Raw genomic sequence first — 18,097 nt, forward strand, 5'->3', positions numbered from 1 at the left:
CATTACTTACAATTTACAGGCGGCGGCCGAGGTTAAATCTAATGAATCTAATGACTTACAATTTGGGTGGCGAATCCAAACATGTCGCAATCCACTTTTCACCTTCAGAACGACGCCCCGGCGACGCAGCCGGAGGCCCGGCGCGCACAGACGGGGCCGCGCGGTGGCTGCGAGTTAAATTTGTAATACTTCAAAAGTCCCCGCACCTCTCACAACGTCTCCAAACGTCTCGCTCTCAGAAACGCGATTTCCTCTCAGCGGCGTAATTAACGCAATAACACCGCCGTTAATGAGAACAGAACATTTTCCAGAGGTGGCGCCGATACTGTTGGATAATTAAGAAGAGAGTCAACTTGGCAAAGCTGATGTTACCGAGCAGATGCGTGTGCGCACACACACACGAGTGGATAAAATCACAGGAGATGAGGGTGCAATGACAACAGAACGACGGCGGTGTTTGACGCAGGATGTGAAGATATGAAAATCCACAGCTGGTGGTGAAGGAAGCGGGAATGAGCGTCTCTTCGGGGGGTAGAGACGGTAGAAGAGACGTGACCTCGTTATCATTCAATAATCTAGGAGCGAGCCTTTTGTTTCCGTGAATTCGCGGCTACGAATTCGTTTCATAGTTTCTTTGAAGGTTCGCCTTCAAAGTGAACCGCGCGCTAAAAGCGCTGAACTTCAGCCCCGCAGATGATAACGACCGCTTTAGGCAAGAAAAACCACGCAATCACTCCAACAATGTTCTCATCTCACACTATCTGCACCATAAGCCCCGCGTCCATACATCAACCAGCAGGGCCCACCCCAAAGCTGCCGGCGAGATAATCCAAGTCTTTGACATCAAATGGAGTACAGCTATTAATACCATATCTGCCTATGTGCAGACACATAATGATCCGCTCGCCCCGAGGTAAGATGGTGTCTTGTATGAGGAAGCTTAAAGTGTTTAATTTTTGAATAAGGCCACGGCATCGCATTAACTGCCGCCGATATCTCAGCGCGCGCCGCGGGGCCCCTCCCCGTCAGCGGGCCCCCTTCACACTGGCCTGTGAGGCATTTGCACAGCGCAGATGTGTTGCGAGAGTCAACATGTGCGCAGCTGGTAACGTACTCTACGGTCGCGTAACCATGGCGATGCCGGGGGGAGAGGCGACACCGGCTGGGGTTTGTTTGTGTTTTGCTCCGCGGTGTTCTAATTCCAAAGTGACACACGGGGCCGGGGACGGGGCGCTGGACATCAGCGGTGCAAATCAGGAGCTGGACAATAGGGCGGTTTCTTATAAGTCCTATTATCTATGCATATTAGCAAAGGCAGGAAAGGTAAGTGGAGAAATAAGGAGCACACTTTCTTCTCCTTGAACAGTCTTTATGGGGCTGCTTTGCGATTGTATAAATCTTTGCTCTGGTGCTGAAATATTAAGCTGAATGATTAGTCATTTGGTGTAAAATGAAACCGCCGGCCATTTTTAAAGGCATAATCCACTCATTTTGAGGCTGTGACACACCAAGCCAGGGATTGGTCATTTTGACCCCTATTCTACGGTTAAGCATGTTGAGTCAGGCACGGAGCAGGTCGGTCAGAGAGATCAATGACTTATGTCATTGACTAATGTCTTATTCTCTTCTAATCTGAAACTTTCCAACAAGGAATATCTTCACAAAGACATGATCATCTAGAATGAATAAAAGCGTGCAGGTCTTCCCAACTTCCTAGCCTCACGGCTAAATTTAGCTATTCCAGTTGCACCTTTTGATGAACACAGACTGCTGCCACCTGCTGGTAAGGAGTCATTTCCATTTCGCGTCAGCCTTCTTCGGCGGTAGTTCTTTGATTTCAGTCAGGGGCGTCCACCTCACTACAAATCAGTGCTGATCCATTTTAAAAATCAGCTTCCAAGTTTTGACAAAATAATCTCGATATGATTTTCTAATGAGAAAGCCTATGTTGCATATTGAAGTAGGAGTTTCAAAAGGTTGTCATTTCAATACCAGAAAAGAAAAGCTCTGATTCTCATCATATTTCTCTTGATTTGTTTCTAAAATTCTATAAAATCACCACTGAAGTGCAATCCTCTTCAAGTCATTCAAAAAAGCTTCCACTTTCCAAATTTAAGTATGTCCGAATATTCTGTCTCAATATGGTGCATGTTTCAGCAGACTTGTGTTTTTTCATGGTTGCAAACATTTTGTATGACTCGTCTTTGGCAAAACTCCATCGAAAATTTGAATCACAACTGTTTGAAGAGAAGAAGGAGGTCGAAAGCGAAGCAGAAAATGAACCCGACGAGCAAAAAAAAGACACAGCGCCACCTGGTGTTTGGGTGGTGTTTTTACAGCGTGATCCAGGCTGACGAGCATAGTATAGTAAGTATAAATAGATCCAGGGCTACGTGCCTAGGTGACAACACCTAGTCCTGCAGTACTTTAAATGAGACTAGATGTGTTCAGGATGCTTCAACGGCCTGTTTGTGTTGCGTGTGTATAGTCACATTAGAATAACATAATTGTACGTGCCCAAAAGTGGCTCCATATTATCGGCTGTCAAATAAAAATAAAAATGCTAATTTAATCTTGATCATGTCTTTAAACCGTTGTTTGTTTTTTTTTTAATTTTGTATATGGGTTACATGCCACACATGATGTTTAACACTGGAATCCAAGTGCTGTTTAATGGAGCAGTGAAACAGAATCTGCTTTTGTGACCAGGTTCTTTTACCACGAATCGGTACAAAAGTAGTACGTATGGCAAAAAATGGGACCACTTCATCCACTACTTTACAAAGGCTGCCGCCTTCTGCAAACATGTTGGAAGATTTTGTAATGTCGCGAAACGTCCAATCCATCGGAGCCGTGGTAAATCCGCCGGCCTAATGCGTGAGACACATTTGGGAACGGAGAGGAAGTTTTCTGAGATGTAAGTGAAGGATCAGTCCATTAAGTCATTAGAGTGTGTAATCTGAGGGCTTAGTTATGGAAAGAGAAAAAAAAAAAAAACATTAAGGGAACAGTAATAAGGCGACGTTATGACTGACAGCAGATGCATTCAAACACACGGGCAGCAGAGATAAGTCGTGACAACTAAGGGTGTAATCCTGTGCAAATCCACGCGTAGAAAGCGTCCAGATTCTTTGTGTGCGCTTTCAAAGGGGCCGACGTTATCCGCGCACGGGTTCGTCTGCGCGCCTTCATGTGTACACGCGTGGTCGTGACGCAACCCACAACACTACACACCACGAGCGCAGCGGCGCGGTAAGACGACTGTTTCAATTGCCTCCAATTGCATCAGGTCAAGCGGAACGCGTCTCGCTGGTGACAGAATGATAAAACAGATTTTTTTTTTTTTCTCCATTCTACTTCTTCTTCTTTTCCAATCACACTGCTGACACGAGAAATGGAGACTTGGAGAGATCTGAAGGTCCTCGGCGAGGAGAGCTTCAATTTATGGCTTTTTATAGTCAAGTAATTAAGTTAATCTAAAAATATTCAATAACCTCCGCGATTATTCACAGAAGATAAATCATCCTGTGACAGAACTATTTCTCTGGATCATTTAGGAGCTCTATTGCTTTTTATCTGGAGCGATGGGAGAATCTCTGGTAATACGGGGAAATAAGATCAGGCCAGATGCAGATGAAAGCACAGCTATTGATTTTCAGCTGTGTGCATCCTATTGCCGAGCGACGAGTGTACCGGTCGTTTCCACGCCGGGGGCCAAAACGTGCAATTTCCACAACATACAATTAATACAGCAAGCGTGGCAGGTGTCGCGCGGCTTCATGGGCAACTCCAGGAAAACTTCTTCGTAATTACATTTTCAGCATCTGCCCGTTCAACATTCGAAAAACAATTACCACGTTTCTGGCCCGTTCTCCGTCACACATTTGGACTATGGGAGAGAACTGCGCAGTTTGTCTTAAACTAAAATACTTCCTCTGTTTTCTGTGGCCTCGGGGTAGAAACATTTTCCTCTTTCGGCCGAGTGTGCTGCGTTCGGAAAAGGAAAAGAAAAAGAAAAAGAAGAAAAGGACGCAAATTGAATCCAACATGAAACCTGGTCCTGGAGACGCAGGAAAGGAAATGAAACTATTTAGACAGGACGCGACACGCTGTTATTTGTTAAATTAGAGCAGGAAACGGGGCCGTGCAGAATCAATTATACCAACATATATTACTCATAATACAAATAGGACGTTTAAAGTAAAATGCTGTGAGTCACTCATCTCTTTCCATTTCATTTTTTTTAACCCTGTTTTCTGAAGTTTAATAGATTCTGAATATCTCAAGTTATCCCCGTTAACATTTTCAGCACACACACAGAAAGGACTATGCCTAGTTTTATACCTGGCTGGATTCTATCACAGTCAAATGACCATTTTATACCATGGACTGTTTGTGAAGATGGGCCATAAGATAGCTGAAGAGGGGTTTTGAAGCTCAAAGTGGTTTCTCTGGGCACTGCCATCTTGACAATGCCTAACTTAACTACTTTTGATGGACCCCTCCTTACATAATGATGTGTAACTTTAAGCGGCAAGTGGAACTGTTAGAGATGGACTTGATAAAAGTGTATTTACAATAAGTTTTCCTGAAATCACTGGGACAAATTGATCCGAAGAGCTGGACATGTGGAGTCGGAGCCGTTTGTCTCAGTGAGGGACAGGAGGACACTAGATAAGCTGCTCTCCATTATGGACCATCCATCCCATCCACTACACCAAACACCAGAGGCACAGAGGGGCTCATTCTCCAGCAGGCTGATTCATAGGGAACACTACAGAACTCCTTTTATTCCTTACCTTACCCAGCTGTATATCAGCTCATCTTTTTGAAGCAATTAAGCTACTATGACCAAGCAATTTCCCTTGTGGATCATTAAAGTCTGTCTAAGTCCAAGTCTAACACAGAGAACATAGGGAGACTTCTCTGCCGAGTCAAGGAACCAAGGAAATGCATTTTGGACCAATCACAGGTCTGCGTCGCCACGATGCATAGTTAGATTTCTAAGGAGGTGGACATCAGGCTGAAGAAAGAGTAATGAAGCTTAATTAATAGTGGTGGGTCAGATCTACAACGTAATTATGGCGTAGATGCGTAGCGTATGGTGTACAGTCCAGAGTTACACTGTAGTTATACGCCGTAGACACGTAGCTATCAATTATTAAGATTCAAAGTTCTTGAGTGATAGAGGAGATGAGCTACAAAAACAAAAAGAACATGGTCCTTTTAACATTGAGGTCAATGGGCGTTGACTTGTGGTTGTGTCCAACTTCAAGTGGTCATTTGAGTCACTTGATTCCCCCCCCCATTATTTTAGCCTAGGACATTGGTTTGGACATTGGCCCTTGGTTTACACCTAACCCTTCTAGCAAAGTATCACCTTATTTAGATAAGGCAGAAAATCATAGAAAGCAATTATCCTTTTTTTATATACTTTGAGAAACAGTAGTGGAGTTGATACAAGAAGAAGCCATAATGAATCACAAGCAGACTCATGTTGTACATGAAGCATGTGGCTTCAAAGAAAGAGGCAGAGGGGAGAAAAAAAAAATGCAAATCTGTGTAGCGCAACAAGATTACAGTTTGTGGTTTGACTGGTACTCTGTTAACTCTCCTTGTGTAGTTTGTTGTGCAATCACAGAAGGAAGAAGCAGCGCCATCTGCTCCCACCATTTGCAATACAAAAACCTGATTATAGAGGTAATTTCTACTGTAGTCACAGTGAAGATATTTTTTGAATCATCGCAGAAGTTTACAAGAATTTTTTTCTCCATCCGTCTTTGCATTACCTATATCCGCTATCCCTTTTAGAGGCTTATAGGGCGATGGAGCTTATCATCGCTAATATTGGCCAAGGTGAAGGACACCTAGACTGGTCGGCAGTTAATCAAAGGGCTTAAGACCTTAGTAAACGCATAGAGAATACTTAAAAAGCTGCGGAACAGAATACTGAAAAGGCAGAAAATAAATGTAAGGTAGCAACTGACAAATGTCTGAAAATAAATAAATAAATAAATGCATTTCAGGTGAATGAAAGAGAGCCATTTATATAGAGAAAGGCGGAGACAGACAGAGACGGAGGGTCAAAACCACGGGGATGATTCGGTTTCCGCCGGTCCAAATGCTATTACTTAACCTCAGAATCACGGCGATTGCGTTTTAAACCGAACGGACTCTCAGGCAAAGCCCAAGCCCAACAAAGAGACAAAGAGAGACAGCGTCGCAGAGAACTGAGGAGCGAATCTCAAGCCCGTCTGGAGGAAAAGAGCGCCCGCGCCGAGTCGATAATCTCACCGAACGATTAAAGCAGGAGAAATTAGAGAAAGCAAAAGTAGATTGGGAACAAAGTTGAGGAGACGGAGTTCTTGCTGGATGTCGGCGGCCGCGCTCGGACAATCGCTAAGCAGCTCATTAGCGCTAATAACAGGCGTTAATCAGAGGGAGGCTCGGAATGGAAGACTCCACCAGCAGCGGCCAGACCGTGGGGAGAAAGACGCCGATATTAGTTAACCGCCTACTGGCCAAGATCCACTCCACAGATTGCTCAATCTATAGACGGACAAAGAGGCAGACGGAAGCAAAGCTGGAGAGGAGAGAAACATCAACACCGACCACTTCGCCCGAGCGGAGTAAAAGTCTTTCACATGCAGAAATGTAGAAATGTGAACTGTGACTCGCTAGCGACAACGTTCTGCTGGGAAACTTTTGGACCTGGCATTCATGTGAATGTCACTTAGACATGTAGCACCCACCTGGACCAGACCAGACACCCCCATACCATAGCAATGACACTCCCTGGTGGCAGCAGACGTCCCCAGCAATCAAAACGACGTTAATCGACTGACCTCGGTGCTCAGAACTGGCCTTTTGTTTCTATGACAACACCTGTTGCGTATTGCATTACGTGAAAGGTGTGCTTCTACATCCACACCGGTGGACAAATCATGGAAGAGAAATACCTGTAAGAGAACCTTCATGCTTTTCTTTATTTTCAGTCACATTCAATTCAATGAGAAGGCGTGTCCAAACTTTTGACTGGCACTGTAGTGTGTAATTGTGTGAGTAAATCAGGCCTTCAGACGCCTCCGTGCACAATGCGTTGTGGATTTCCACGCACAGCACGTCTGTGAACTCTGCTAAATATCTGCATGAGTCTAATCGAGTCGTGTTATGGGAATTTAATATACTTCAAGTAAGCACTGTTATGTCGCACAATATGCTGGGAATGAGAGCAATATTTCCCGAACGGAGACGCTCCGCTTCCGCTTTTCTCGCTGCAGATGTTCGCGCTGTACGTTCTCACATTCAGAAATCGGATTTAGGTTCGAAATGTGCAAATTAGCTTGATAAGTTGCTATTTCTTATCAAGAATTAGAACTGAAGATGCTTAGTGAGCTGACGGTTTGGAGATGGCAAAAAGGGACGGAGACTTCCTGAAAGCCTGCCAATCTGAGAAAATAGAGCTTTTAGGGTCTTAAGAGAGCTAGAATGGCCCGTTCTAGGTTCAGCTGAGGGGCTGTAAATCTAGAGAAGGTCCGAATACAAAGCTGGAAACGAATGTAAACGCTTCCCTTTTTTGAGCAAGGATATATTCCCCAAATATATAACCTGCCAACTCTGAAAACTCAAGCTAGAGCACAACAGTGTCAGTTTCCAAAAAGAATAAAATCTTAATTTGCAGACACTGTCATTCAATTTTGTTTTCATTCAGTCTAACGAGACCGAACTCTTCACTTCTCACACACACACACACACGCACACACACACATATATAAATATAAGGCACCGACTTCAGCCTGTGTGGGTTTGCATTCGCGGCGGCTCACCTCGCCAGTCTGTACCCTGTGTTTGTGTGTGCGTGGTGTTGCAACCCTGCGGGCATTTCATCACAGCAGACTGACAGCATGTTTCCATCTTCCCCGCTTTGTCCCTGGGTGCTCCACCTTGCCAGTCTATCTGCAATGCTGCGAACACACACACACAAACACACACACACACGCACACACACATCCGGCACGCAGTGACAATGCAGGGGCTGAGTGTGCGCATGTAACCGGCTCCACCGCCACATATTGACTTTCTTAAGAGACACCCGGCAGTCTGTTCTCAAGCACTGTGCGAAGTGTGATCACCATAATAAACACTCTCTAAATGTCTACCTGTGGTACTTGGCTAAATTATTTATAAGCTAATTAAGGCTTAACTAACCAAACTCGCACCAAGACAATCATCTGACGGTCGGCATCTTCCTGGGAGCCAAAAAACCAAACCAGTGTGCAATGCTCATTTTCTTAGTCTGACGAAATCCGCCTTCCGCTCGAACAATGGGCAAAATGCGTAATCTGAAAAGCAGGCATGTTGCAAGTTAATTTCTCCCCTCTCTCCTGATCCTTCAAATTACTTCAAGACAGTTCCCCTCACGTTATAAAGCACGTCTCGTGGCTGTGCAGCGACGATAAACTTTTTTTTCTGAAACAGTGCAAAATGTCAAAGAGGAAACGGCCGACGCAAAGCTCTTACTTCCTAAAAGCCGGCTGGAAATTGCGTGTATAATTCAGAAACGTCGGCCCCTGACAGGCGGCCGCTCTGCATAAGGTAGTGACGAAGGGCACGGCGCGGAGGAGAGCACGCATTTCACTCCATTTGCGCGAGCGTTTGGAGGAAGAGCTCGCGCCCGGGGATCTGAGGGGCGTCCTGATGTCTTTTTTAAAAGGCTGTTCAAGACACACGCAGCTGTATCGGGGTCTTCGTCGGGCAACCTTCTCATCCACCTCCGTCCCTCTAAGACCCGCAAGGACACGTCTCTGAAATCTTCGCGATTTTAAATGTGGCTCCAGTTGTCGGCTCTACACGCCTTATCTGCTCCTTTCAGTGTCTAAAGTTTTCTTTCCGACCTTTTTTTCCCTTTTTTTTTTTTTTTTTTAGTAATTCATATTGCCATTTAGAGACGAGCCTTTGCGTCTGTTGCAATAAAACGCATTCACATTTTAAAATGTACTTAACCTAGAACATTTTAGGCACTCAAGGGCTCCCCATTTGCAGGGCACATTATCCTACTTTTACAAGGGCAAAAACATATGCCTATAAAATGATGGAAGTGCATCCTTTTTTTAAAAAAAATAAATAAATAACATTTAGGTTTCTGCTGAAAATATTCTTCTTAGATGCCAAAGTGCTGTTTCTTTCTTAAAACTGCACTTAAAGAGCAAATTCAAGCAAACGGTCTTGAAAGAACATTTTGCTCTTTGGAAAGTAATGGAATTAACTTTGACATGGCTCCTGTGTGGGGCATTTGAGAAGGCTAGAGTGCATCCACAGGAAGAGGCTAGCAGCAAATTGGCGAGATCATGAGACTTCAATGAAATCCGTCAACTTGTAGGAAGGTTATTCAGAAAAATTTTGCAATGTAAAGTGGGCGGGTACCAAGACAAACTAATTTAAACCTAGAGATGGAGCAATTTGATGAGATGACGAGTTGGATCTCCTTGAATGTTGACCACAAAGGAAACCCATAGTCAACTATGGTTCGTACAGTGGTCTCAGAGCGCCGGGTGAACCCACATAGAACAGCAAATTGAGAGTGACTATGGCAAGAAGATCTAGCTCCGTCCTTACCATTGACTTTATATACTATGGATAAACCCATCAAGACGTCACCCATTGGATTCTGAACCTCGATAATGAAGCCCAAAGTGGGTCCATGGTCGCCATGTTGGATGAGTTTTAAGCCACCCATTGAACCTTAATAAAAAATAAAACAGTTGTCATGAATAGTGAAATAAACTATTGAGACCAAAACCATTTTTTGAACCAGGCTGTTAACATGTTTAATAATGCTGTAAAGTTGGGCTTTTTAACATGGGAGTCTATGGGGAATTGCTCCCTTTTGAAGCCAGCCTCAACTGTGTTTTTTTTTTTTTTATCTGAAGGACCTTTGTGACATTTCGTGGGTTTGACTAACTTGGTTTTTACAAACAAATTCCTCCAAACAACTCTCTCTTCCTGCATCTCCCGGTCTTGCGTCGTCCCCAAACTATCATTACCGTAATGGCAAATTTTTTTTTTCTTTTTTCCCAGAAAGCTCAGTGTTCAGGCACACTTTGAATTTCGTCCATTGGTGAGTTATGGTAATTCAAATACCACGAGCGCAGGTCTTAAAGGGTTAATTTGTTGGCAAGGCTCAAAAATGTTTGCATGAATGCTCATTTTAAACTTTACTGGAGTCCTAAAAATGTCCGCCTGATCAATGCCAGTCCATTAATACTATCCTGCTGCCTTGCTTTGCTCTCCATAAAATATTTAAAAGATATGTGGTCCGCTTTGTCCACCGGCTAGGTACCTCTGTGTCTGCTGCTTGTTACTGGCCAGGTGGTGCGCACTGGGTTGCTTTAAGAGCAAATTAAGATAACAGCGGCCTCGTTATGCTATTGGGAAAACTAATGGATTTAAATTTACTTGAAATGAATCTGCATCCAGTTGTGGCCATTTCATCCAGCTAAATAGTTTCCATGTACAGGTATAATTATAATACAGGTATAAAGCTTGGTTTTTTAGAGTCTAGTCCATCGCTCTCTCTCTCTTTCTCTCTATTTTAGCTGTGCTTTGTGATAAACTCTCTACTTTGTTCGGCGGCTAATCGCAAACCTCTTCTGTCTGCCTTTTGTCACTGGCCAGGTAGTGCACCGAGTTCCTGGAGCTTGTTCACTGTAAACAATGCTAATGAGAGTGGAGAGATTGAACCGGACATTAAGGAAGCAGGCCTTTGTACTTACTGGACTTAAAAGACCATGTAAAAATTACATAGTCTTTTGATGCATTGTTAGCGTGAAAGTATTGATTGTAGCAGCTTCAAGTTTCTTTTGTGACTCTCACTTTGGAGTGATTTACAATAAATTGGCGTTCAGCAGTAATTTTTTATGTTTCCAAAAAATCCTTCGACTCATAGGCGCTATTGGGAACCACTTTCTGTGACAAGTACAGCTTCAAAGCGAATCACGGTGATAGGGAAGACCAGGTCATTCATCTCTTAGTTGATTTGAAGAAGGACTGCGTGGCTCTGCTGCTTCCTGACAGCATGGGGGCACTTTCTGAGTCGGACATTTTTCCCTTTTTGAAAATCTTGTTTTCCTGTTGTTTGTACCTCTCTGTCATCTTCCAGTCACATGCCCTCACTCTTTCCTACTCTTAAGCCTGCCGAGAGACACTCTCGCTGCTATTATTTTATACTACTTTGTCTCCATTCTGGTTCAGGCTGACAAGGCCTGGATTTCAAAAATACTCTGCCTCTTCTCTTTCCTTGTGTCTCCAAAATGCCTCCTGGTTCTCATCTCTCTTCAGAGCAGATCCATACTTAGATACTGGCATGCAGATTACATTATGGATCCACCGGTCAATCAATAGGCTCTCCACATTAAAGGGGGACTGGTCCCGCTCCTTGCCCTGTCACGGCCTACGCCGGCCTTAATTAGATGACTTTTATTGTCGGTAATGGTAGAGGCGCTTCACTGCGGAAGAAAAGGAAAAGACAAAAGCAATGTAATGCTTCACAGCTGGAGAAGAAGAAACGATAGACTCCCCGGATCAATTTCTCCTTTGAAATGGAGGGAGGCCGGCTAGATTGCTTAACAGTCCGAGTGGATACACAACAACTTTGGTGTTATTTTTTCCCTCCCGCGGCATCGATAATCCACCAATTGGAACTTTTCAATTTGGATTAACAGTCAGCTGTTAATGAAAGCCAGTGACAGGAAGAAAGAGAGGAGTGCTGAAAGGATGGAGTGGTTAAGGAGTTGAGCCATCAGATAACATTGCATCATCAAAAGGTAAATGGAGTGTATGGCAGCAGAACAAGGACCTGGACCAAGGCTGTTACGTGACTCACCAAAAGAAGCAAGAGAAAGTAAGCCGGCGAGCTAAAAGGAAAAGAGACACTAACTAAGCGCCAGGTAAGAATAGTAGGGCTAAAGGAAGTAAAATAAGGCAATCTAACCAACATATGTGGGGAGCATATTGTGAATTGGTGGCTTTAACCATTGGAAATCTTCTTGCTTTTGGTTGGTATCCCACACAGACTAGACATGGCAGCAAAATATCTCAGAGAATAAAGAATCTCTGTTGTGTAAGAAGACACAACATCCAACAGAACACACATAAAAAGACTTGCTTAGAGGATGGATTAAGCAGCTGCAAACAGGTCCAAGTGTTGTTCATATTCCCAACCGTGAACTGGCTCCCATCAGCAGATACTGGCTGTCACTCAAACTCAGACACAACAAACACATAAGAAGCTAGGTTTAGAAGTCTGATGAACACGGTGTGCTCAATTTGCAGAACGTAGGCCCGGACTCGCTTTCCGATGCAACATCATGCTGCCACTTCCTTACTCACAGTCTTCCTCGTTTTGTTTTACGGGTACTAACTAGGACACCCTACGCAATCAGAAGTAGGAAGCGCCAAGCAAAGCAGTGCGTCTAAATTTGAGAAACACAACCTTGCAGCATCACTATTGCTCCACTGGGATTTAGAAAGTGCTGACTCTACAACCACAATGCAACTGAAAACTATTATTCTTAAAACACCTATAGTCAATATCTGTATTTGTTTGCGTGCAACAGAGGGGTCATTTAAAGTGACAACCCCCAAATTACCACTTGAGTGTACAGCTCTCTTCTCGGTTAAGCTTTCTGCGGGGTTTTTTGTACGACATACTACCGCTCTTATAAACATTTTAGATGCAGGAGGTAGTGATACCAGACACAAATATATGACTGTGACCAAACATGTCCCCATGCCATATTTGTTGTATGTAGTCTTTGCAGTCTAAAGAGTCTATCCAATGCTGCGAAAGCATTAAGAGCAAGTACAATTTTTGGAATCATCCCAATCATTTTCAAGCATATTTCAAAATATTAGTGGTCCAGTGGTGAAGAGCCGCTGGAAGGGTAACCACTGGTGGCGTAATAAACCATCAGTACTAGAACCACACATAAAGACCACCAATTTCCACTGACCCAATCGATCCTGAACAACCGCTGGAAGGCTGTTTCAGAGGTGGATGAATACTTTTGCATGTACAGAGGCGCCGGGTGGTCAGAAAAACGGCCTGTGATGAATTTAGAGTTTTAAACTTGTATCTGATGGAGAAAGGGGGAGTAATGTGATGAGAGTAGGTGGACAACTGGTGAACCACGGCTATAGTGAGGACAACAGCCTCAGTTTACGGGGCACCGGCTCAAACAGAAGTGTACAGAAAGCCTACTGTGACATTATCAAATTAAGGTAATTATTTATACTGATGAACTTTAGGTACTTCAATTTTCAACAATAATCTTAGGTTTCACCCGAGTTCAGTGTCTGGTTTTCGACGTTTCCTATTTTTTTCCTGATCAGTGAAGAAAATGAATGAGTAGAAGTAGAAGAGTAGCGTGTCTAACCTTGAAACACCTTTAGCCGTTTTTTAAAGATTCTTTTTGCACAGGCTTGTCCAGGCTGTACTGAGGCTTAAGATACATGACCCAGGGGGCGTGTTAAACGCTGTATACTTACAACATTTAACAAAAATTAACTGCGAGAATAAACTCCCTGCTTTAACAATGCATTTATGAGCTCATTAACGCATGAAGAGGGGAAAGGGATAGAAAAATGTAATGAACATAAATGAAAGAGAAAAAAAAAGAGTAGATGGCTAGAGAAGACGGCGAACGGCCAGGGAGCACGAGGGAGCCGATCTCGCACTTCCCTCCCCCTCCCGCGAAGGAGCGGAATTAGGCCCGCCTCATGAAAGAGCCGAACCTCTCTCTGCATCAGAAAACAGGAGCACCTCACAACACAGCACAGCGCAGCGCATCAAGCCACCGTGTGAGATGCCAGCCAGGCACGTTTGAAGGTTCGTTGGCTGCGTGCGTTATTCAAGGCTCATCAGCGCATGGAGATAAACAGGAACAAAGCACGGGGTGACGCTTTGAAGATCTGACAAGAGTCTGACTCGCCCACACAGAAAGCCGGGGAGAGGGGAGAAACGAGCGAAGAGAGGGGTAGGGGAGAGAAATGAAGAAGCAGAAAACGAAGGTGAAGGTGAGAGGTAGAGGAAGAAAGACAACGTCCTGGTTAAAAACAGATTGAACAGAAGGTCTTTAGGCCTCGCTGGATCCAGTACCAGTCACTCATGTGTGAGCGGAAGCTGCCACGTTCCCATTTATGCTAATCTCAATTTGGAAATCACGTGCAATAGTTTGCAGTTTAATAGACGAGGCCCGCAATGAACCTTACGTTAATGAAGGTTGTAACGGTTTACAGGGAGAGCTTACAGATCTGCAGAGCTGGATTGCGTTGCACTAAAAGAATTTTACAGTGAGTTAATAAAAGCAGAGGAAATGCTTCAGAAAGAACACTCATTACCCGCTGAGTAAAGTGCTCCGCGTCCAAAGTAGTGTAGGAGTTCTTGCGTGCATCCCAACGCTTAACTTGTGGATGCGAATTATACATGTGCGACCACAGTGGGTGCGGGGAGTGTGGGAGAAGCCCTCCCCCCAGGGCCTTGAGGTTTCCACTTAGCGGCTCTATTTTGAAAGCTTTCAAAAAGAGCTTGACAGGCCAAAACAGAGCACACTGGCATGAACTCTATGGGCTACTGTGTAGTGTGGACTAAAAACAAACCTCAAATGCTTCAAAAAAAATCATTGTGATGACTATGAAAAACTACTGATTGTTCTTTCAGAGAGAGAAAAATAAACAGCTCTCAGCAGGTGGCTGAAGGACGTTCAGGTTTTTTATTTTTTAGTGGTAAACAGTAAAAATAAACCGATAAATTAAATTTATTTAACATTTATAGGTTAAAAAATAAAAAATACACACAGCCTACTCTGTGCAAGTCATTTATAGTTTTGCTCTCTGGCTCGATTTGTAACAACACTACTCAAACACTAGGCGGCACTGTGTTTTTTTTGTTTTTTTTTTTGCTGGTCCGGTTCATTTTTGTTTCTACTTCCTGCTTCACTTTCATCAAACCTTTGCTAAAATATCTACTGTACCCCAACAAGGCCACTGATCGTCACACATCCCGGTCCACTATCTTGGTGTTTTGTGGAGCCGTGTGGTTACAAAGAACTGCAACTGACTAGAACCCCTCCTCGAAAGCGAAGCCTATGCAAGTAGAGCTCCCCCTGGTGGCTGGCTGCACTGTAAGTGATAAGCTCCACCCTCCTCCGTGTTAGTGGATGTGACTTGGGCTGAACTAAAACAAGTACAGCTCAAAATCCAACATTTGTTTGGCCTGAAGCTGAAACAGGAAGCAACGAGCATCAATGTCTGCAAAAAGAGAACCACTGCTACATGTCCATGTATCATTTTCTCTTAAGATATTGAATAAATAATACTGCATTACTGTTCCCTCCTAGGACCTTTTTGGTCTCATTTAAAAATAAGAATAAAAAAATGGGTTAATGAGTAAAATAGTTTTATTTTAAGGGTATCTGTGTCCATGGAAACATATCTTTCCGTATTCATCAAGAGCTGGAACTTGCTAAAATGTGTATGAACACTGTGTTGTGCCTTTTTCTCCTGTCAGCTCTTTAATAGCACCGAAAACTAAATAATTATAAGGCACATATTTTTATCATGTCATATTTTTTTTAAAGGTTCAGACACAATTAACACAACGAAATGCTCGTCCCGGGTTCCGGTGTCAATCTTCAAACCTCCTCCAACTGCTTCCAATCTGTTCATGCTTTGTATCCGAAGGACTGTGTTGATACTGTCAGAAGAATTAAGTGCGAGAGTAACATAAAACATTCATCTGCGTCAGTGTGGCACAACATAAACGCTCGCAGCGGGAGGCCTCGGGAGAAAACAGTGCGCCGCGCACAAACACACGCCTACATCGAGTCATGCTCTCGCTGCACATACGCACACGTGGGCCTCCTCCGCCAAGTGTTAACCAGATTGCTTCGATAACGGGAGCTTTAAAGCATGTTAAGACACAAACTGAGAGTGAAGCGTACGACTGAATAGAAACAGAATGGATAGACGGAATGAAAGAGAAAGGGGACGAAGCTGAAAGAGGAGGAGGAGCTCACTGGTTAGAGAGATGTGAGAAGAGGGGGAAAATTTAAAAAAAAAAAAAAAAAGAGTCCCAGGGTTTGTATCCTGCGAGGAATCCCGGAGTACAGCCAGCTACAAAGGTGCCACTCTGCGCTGTGGAGAGAAGCACTCTCAGCAGAGAGGTGGGTGAAGAGAGATGCCTGACCCCTCACTTTAAAAGCATATCACACAAAAGACTAGGGAGAGGAGAGGAAGGGATGGCACTCACCGATGTACTCGAAGACGTAGACGACGAAAAACGGCGTGACCAGGTCGTTGATGCCCTGCACGTAGCCGCTGGCTGGATGGCGGATGGCCCAGATGAACAGGATGCGCTCAAAGATCTTACACAGACAAAGACACGGCATCAAAACACAGAAAGCGGCTGCATTCAACTAATCTAACTAATCTGCTAATGCAAACATGCCGTCAGTTTACACTGATTCGAAACAGATCTCTAACTTTCAGGATGCCTTTAAGAAGCAACCCTCTGGCAATGTACTATCATACACTACTAATGAAGCGCAGTCTTCATATGCATCTTCAGCAGTTATTTCCTGACAGCCCTTCATGCCGGCGAGAGCCAAAATGGGAGACGTAAGGCAGATTTTCGATCATAAAAGCAGCATTTCAGGAGGAAAAGAAGGAGCCATTTGGGGCATGCTAAGCTGCTCAGAAAAGAAGGAGACAGTTGAATAAGCACAGTCTGTGCTATGGGAGACCGGCTGCAACACTGTCATACTGTATGGTACTTGGTTTAACCTCAGTAGTGCTGCAGAGGAGTTATTTTTTAGATAATGAGACCTTGTTTAGTTTATTTTGCGAAGGGGCACTATGTCGCACATCCACTTGGCTATCCTAATGACTCATAGTTGGCTGTGCCCCCATCAAAAGTTAGACTGTGTCTATAAAGTATGATTTAAACAACACCATATTTAAACTACTGGTTTGTTTACCAGAAAAATCTACAGTATATCTCACAAATACATCAAGGGAATATGTATGTGTGTCTGTTATTGGCATTTTTTCACAATCATTGGTCCATTCTACGTCCCATTGGGTGCATGGATTGCTGTGGATCACTGTCTGTACTTAAGGATCGATAAAACGCCAATGATATGACCTGCAGTGTTTCCGTAGAGCGGTTCTGAAGCTCAAGCTGGTGGTTCCTGCTGCCGCCATCTTGGCATTGGCTGACCCTGCCTAGCTACCGGAGAATAGTGAGTGGAGCGGAGGCCTGAACAAGTGTCAAGAATTTCGAAACGTATTTACTTTTGCTGTAAAGTTGGACATTTTAACATGGAGTTCTATGCGGACTGGCTCGCCAAAAAGCAGATTTGAAGCTCAAGCTGGTGGCTCCTGCTGCCGCCATCTTGGTATTGCCTGACTCTGCCTAGCTACCGGAGAATAGTGAGTGGAGCGGAAAATATTGACCGTAAACGTATTTGCTTTTGCTGTCAAGTTGGACATTGTAACATGGAGTTCACCGCGGATTGGCTCGCTTTTGGAACCAGCCTCTAGTGGCCATTGGAAGAACTGCAGTTTTTGCCAGTTCCGCTTAATGTTAGCTTAACGTTTTGCCATGGAGTTTCCATATGCTGGGAAATCAAGTGAGGACAGCATTGAGTTTGAAGTCATTTGGATAATTGTCCATCATATTTGGGCTAGTGTGCATTTTGAGTGCAGTATTCTGAAAAATAAAATTCCAGAATTGCCTTGCTCTCAACAAACAAACATTGTTTGTTATTGATTGAAGGAATACAGTACATCGTAAGCCTCAGAATATAAATCTGGTGACATTGCATTTGGATTTCATTGTAGGGTGTGGTTCAACCGATACAGAGAAAAAAAAATCTGTACACAGCTGGATAGTTCTACAACTAATCAGCCATTTTGCTGTAGACAAGCTCAATTTATAACTACGCACGGTTTATTTTATATCTATTTATAATATGTGTGAATATTTCAGCATACCTTCACATTAATAATTTATTGATTAATATACCACGTGTTTTTAAAG

The 18,097-nt window shown here is 43.7% G+C and overlaps 1 protein-coding gene across 4 annotated transcripts in view; it reads right to left on the minus strand.

The window, feature by feature from the left end:
- Nucleotides 1-18,097, minus strand: part of tbc1d22a (TBC1 domain family, member 22a) — a 134,411-nt gene that overhangs the window by 69,717 nt on the left and 46,597 nt on the right. For all 4 annotated transcript variants that reach the window (XM_047575833.1, XM_047575832.1, XM_047575830.1 and 1 more), the window contains one exon: nucleotides 16,307-16,421. In XM_047575833.1, coding sequence (XP_047431789.1) covers nucleotides 16,307-16,421 — 115 coding nt within the window. The remainder of the gene's footprint in view (nucleotides 1-16,306; nucleotides 16,422-18,097) is intronic.

Source organism: Mugil cephalus, chromosome 22, assembly GCF_022458985.1.
Source record: "Mugil cephalus isolate CIBA_MC_2020 chromosome 22, CIBA_Mcephalus_1.1, whole genome shotgun sequence".
NCBI lineage: Eukaryota > Metazoa > Chordata > Actinopteri > Mugiliformes > Mugilidae > Mugil > Mugil cephalus.